Source organism: Mesitornis unicolor, unplaced genomic scaffold (assembly GCF_000695765.1).
Source record: "Mesitornis unicolor isolate BGI_N332 unplaced genomic scaffold, ASM69576v1 scaffold40613, whole genome shotgun sequence".
Classification (NCBI taxonomy): domain Eukaryota; kingdom Metazoa; phylum Chordata; class Aves; order Mesitornithiformes; family Mesitornithidae; genus Mesitornis; species Mesitornis unicolor.
The window spans coordinates 7,078-10,860 of record NW_010176055.1 but is presented as its reverse complement, the minus strand read 5'-3'; the positions used below and the strand labels follow the sequence as shown (position 1 = coordinate 10,860).

The window sequence follows — 3,783 nt, the reverse complement described above, 5'->3', positions numbered from 1 at the left end:
AAAGCAGCTTGCTGAGATTTCCAACCATTGCAGTCATGTGTCGTGGTTTGCTTAAAAACAGTATTCTTAAAAAAAAACAAAAACAAAAACAAACACACACAACAAAAACAACACAGCAACAGCAACAACAACAACAACAAAAACCCACAAAAACCCAACGGACCAAAATAGCCCCCGAACTAACAAAGCAGCAACTCATGTAGCCTGCCTCTCTCTTGGGCAGAAAATAAATTTTAGAAGATTGATAGAAAGAATACATTCAGCTTTGAAAGGGTCAGATTATATCAGAAATCACATTAATTTTTCACTTTGGGGTTTTCTTTTTAGTTCTTTGTTGGGGGTGGAGGGTGTTCCGTGTTTGGGGTGTTTTTTTTCTCTTTTTTTTTTTTTAATTTCTCCATTTAAAAATGAGGTATCGATGGTTTAAAGCACAGCGCTGAGCAGAGCAGACTTTGGAAACAGATTTCAAGCCTGTTAGCCCTGGATGGCACACAGTAAGGAGCAGGGATGCTTTTCCTATTCACAAAGAAGAAAATTTTTTTTAAAGGACAAGAAAGTTGTGTACGTTCAAGACAAGTAAACATTATACATGTGTTCATGAGACTGGGAAGGAGAAATACTGTATTTCAGCTCCCTTTCCTCGTTTTTGGTTTGCTATTTTTCTTTTTGTCTTTACTCTTCTACGTAACTAATAAATAAATATGCTAACACTATCAGTACATAAAATAGTCCGTTTTCACTTAATTCCTATGCACACTTTCTGAGATGTTATGAAAATGAGCAAGGTAAAGCAGAAAGGTAAAGCAGCACAAAAAGTTCACATTTACTAGTCTTTATGTTCAAATAAAAGACTATGCTATAAATTTCGTCTCTGCATCTTGCCCAAATACATCCTCCCGAAATTGCATGGGATAAAGAGACAATTAAAAGTAGAAATCCCAGAATAAAGCATCAAACCTTTGCTTTCAAATTCAAAACTGAAACACAGGACAGTTTCATTTTCAATGATTTATTACTTTTTATGGACAGAAGGTCTCGTTTAATATTTTCCCAATTCCCAGTGCCTGAATGTTTTTGTTTTTGTTTTTGTTTTCCCCCTTTTTTCTCCCCCCTTTTTTAGGTTGTGCTAGCAGAGGCAAATAAAATTAAGTCCAAAGTAGCGTCATTTTGTCTCCTTTGTACAACAGTACCTTAAAGAAAGATGACAGTTTCTCGAGTCCTTAGCTGCTACATGCAGGTTCTGCTTGGGCAGTGTCAGCTATATACAGTACTGGTCAGAAGCGAAGGATGAAATGGAAAATTTCACCTCTTCTACAAAGCTGTCAAGTCAGTTTGATGGTCCTTGGAACCAGTCTGTAAATGGGGGTTTGAACCAGAGGAAGAAGACCTGCCCTTGGTGTTGGGCAGTTTGTGATCTTTTTTCCACTTCATTCTTCTGTTCTGAAACCAGATCTTGATCTGGCGCTCAGAGAGACACAAAGTGTGGGCTATCTCGATACGGCGGCGCCTGGTCAGGTACCTGTTAAAATGAAATTCTTTTTCCAGTTCTAGGACTTGCTGTCTGGTGTAAGCTGTGCGGGAGCGTTTAGGTTCCCCTCCGCTGTAATTGGGATTCACTGGGAAAAAAATATGGAGAACTTTACAAAGCTAATCTTGACTTGTCGGTTCGACTTTACAAAATAAAACCTTACGAGCTGCGAGCATGTGGCCGGGGTGGATTCGTCCCAGTGGCTTACAACGGACAGGCTGCTCTCCCCCTCATTTAAGGCAGGCACTACAGGCACACGCAGCTAGGTAGGCTGGGAGCCCCTAGTAGGCTCCTAAAATGGAGTTTTCTCCTGCACGGCAAATCCCCGCATGGCCAACGGCCTATTTCCTCAGCAATAAAAATTTATGGCGAGTCTAATTGGCTACCTCGGCTTAAAAAAAGCTCGTCCCCGAGCCTGGCGGGAACTCGGGCGAGCGCCGCTGAGGACGATCGGAAGCAGGGTAGAAGAGCAAAGTAAGAAGAGGATCCTTACCCGAGTTAACATGGACTTTCTTCATCCAGGGGTAAACTACAGCTGGCTGCTTAAGTGCTGACCCGTTTGGGGCTTTGAGGGCCGGCTGCTGGCTGCAGGCTCGCGAGTTGGGCATTGGAGGCGGTGGACAATGCTCTGCTTGGCCGGGAAAGTGGCTCGCTGGGCCGGATTGCTCCTGTCCATGACCCCGCGGCGGCACGGCAGAGCCTTGGGCATTGCTACAGCTAAAGGGTTGCTCGCTGTAGTTTGACCGTGGGTAGAGTCCCTGGTGCTGGAAATCAGAGCCCTGAGAGGCACTGTAGTACTCGGCCCCTTGCTCGCCTAGGTAGCTATTCTGCAAATATTCCTCGCAAGGAGGAAATTTGGGGTCCACGTACTTAGAGTTCACCATATACGAACTCATGGCCATTAATTTCTGAAGGTAGAAAATACTAATTTTTCTCGTGTTGTCTTTTTTTCCCCTGCCATAGAGCCCTCCTACTTGCTGTCAACTGAATAAAGTTAGGCGGGCATGTGACCGGAGCGGCCAATGGGGAGGCGGCAGCCGATCACCGGATTTCTCCGCAGCTCAGCATTTCCACCAATTTCACTCAATAATATCCCTGTAACCGAGTGACCCCCCCTCCACCTCCGGAGGGTCGCACCCCCCAAATCAGGTACCAGAGGTGTAGGGATGCTCTCGAGGCGGCGGCCCCTCCCCCCGGTCCCAGGTACGGCCAGCCTTTTGTCTGAGCTAGCTCCCCTCAGCCCCGATGGATGATGCCCCGCAGTCTGATTCACCAGCCGCAATCGCCACCGAGGTTTGTTACCTCGCTTTAAATAAAATATCGAAAGAAACACATGGAGCGAGGAGCTGAAGTGGGATTAAAAGGGAGGAAACTGGTAAGGAGGCGAGGGAAAGAAAAGCCATCAAAGAAGAGGGTAATATGATGTACAATAGATCTGTCCTGTCTTTGTCTCGCAGAGGTCATCCAAAAGTTACCAGAATTTAGTTCTGCTGAATAAAATTAGGCAATCAGTAACTTCTCATTCACTTTGCAAGCCTCAATATATATGTGTGCATACGTATGCGCGCACAGACGCAAACGCACACGTGTATATATAAATCTGTACACGGATGTATGTAAAATCATACAGATGGCAAGAAACCGTTCATTTTTATCCACTAAAGTTCAATCAATTGAACTGGAGACAGCATTTAATTAGGTTAAAAATATAACGGGTTTAACGAGATAAATTCGGTCTTCATTCATCAATATCATTCCTGGAGTACAAGTAAATACATTCCAGTGAGGCGAATGCTGCTTTTGCTGTTGTTGTAAAAATTTTGATGCGATCTGAACCCTTGATAGGAAAATTTTGCTAACGTCTGCAATATCTAGCTAACTTAGGAGTATCTTTTTAAGGATTCATTCACTGATTAGTAGATTTATTTTTTTTTCAGAAAATTTGTAACTTCTGGTGAGATTGACTGTTTAAATTTACAATCTGTCAGTGAGAGTTACAACTGAACGACAACTGAAATTTTAAGAGATGTTCGAAAACCTAGCAAATAGGAGCGAGGCAGCAAAACTTTGATAATTTCTGAGTGTTCAGCACGCACATGCCTTTTGTTTCCGCCAGTATTTAAACTTCTAACCATTTGCAGAAAGGTGAAGTTTTTGCATCGACCATATATTCCCCTAGAATCGAATCTGTGACTATATGAATATCACACAAATTCGGTTCTACAGGGTATATATAGACAACGTAATAACATTCT

The 3,783-nt window shown here is 43.2% G+C and overlaps 1 protein-coding gene across 1 annotated transcript; it reads right to left on the bottom strand.

Moving 5' to 3' along the window:
- Window positions 1–674: 674 nt before the first annotated feature.
- On the bottom strand, window positions 675–2,523 carry HOXD4 (homeobox D4). The gene is made up of 2 exons (XM_010181643.1): window positions 2,022–2,523; window positions 675–1,616 (listed from the first exon to the last, which is right to left on the bottom strand). Exons 1-2 carry the CDS (start codon window positions 2,428–2,430, stop codon window positions 1,312–1,314), a joined length of 714 nt encoding a protein of 237 aa, XP_010179945.1. The 5' UTR covers window positions 2,431–2,523; the 3' UTR covers window positions 675–1,311.
- Window positions 2,524–3,783: the final 1,260 nt, after the last annotated feature.

Excerpts from the sequence above, each read along its gene's own strand:
- HOXD4 (XM_010181643.1), bottom strand. The coding sequence starts at position 2,430 with ATGGCCATGAGTTCGTATATGGTGAACTCTAAGTACGTGGACCCCAAA. Across the intron at positions 1,617-2,021 it reads GAAAGTCCATGTTAACTCGG|TGAATCCCAATTACAGCGGA; the intron begins GTAAGGATCCTC and ends TTTTTTTCCCAG.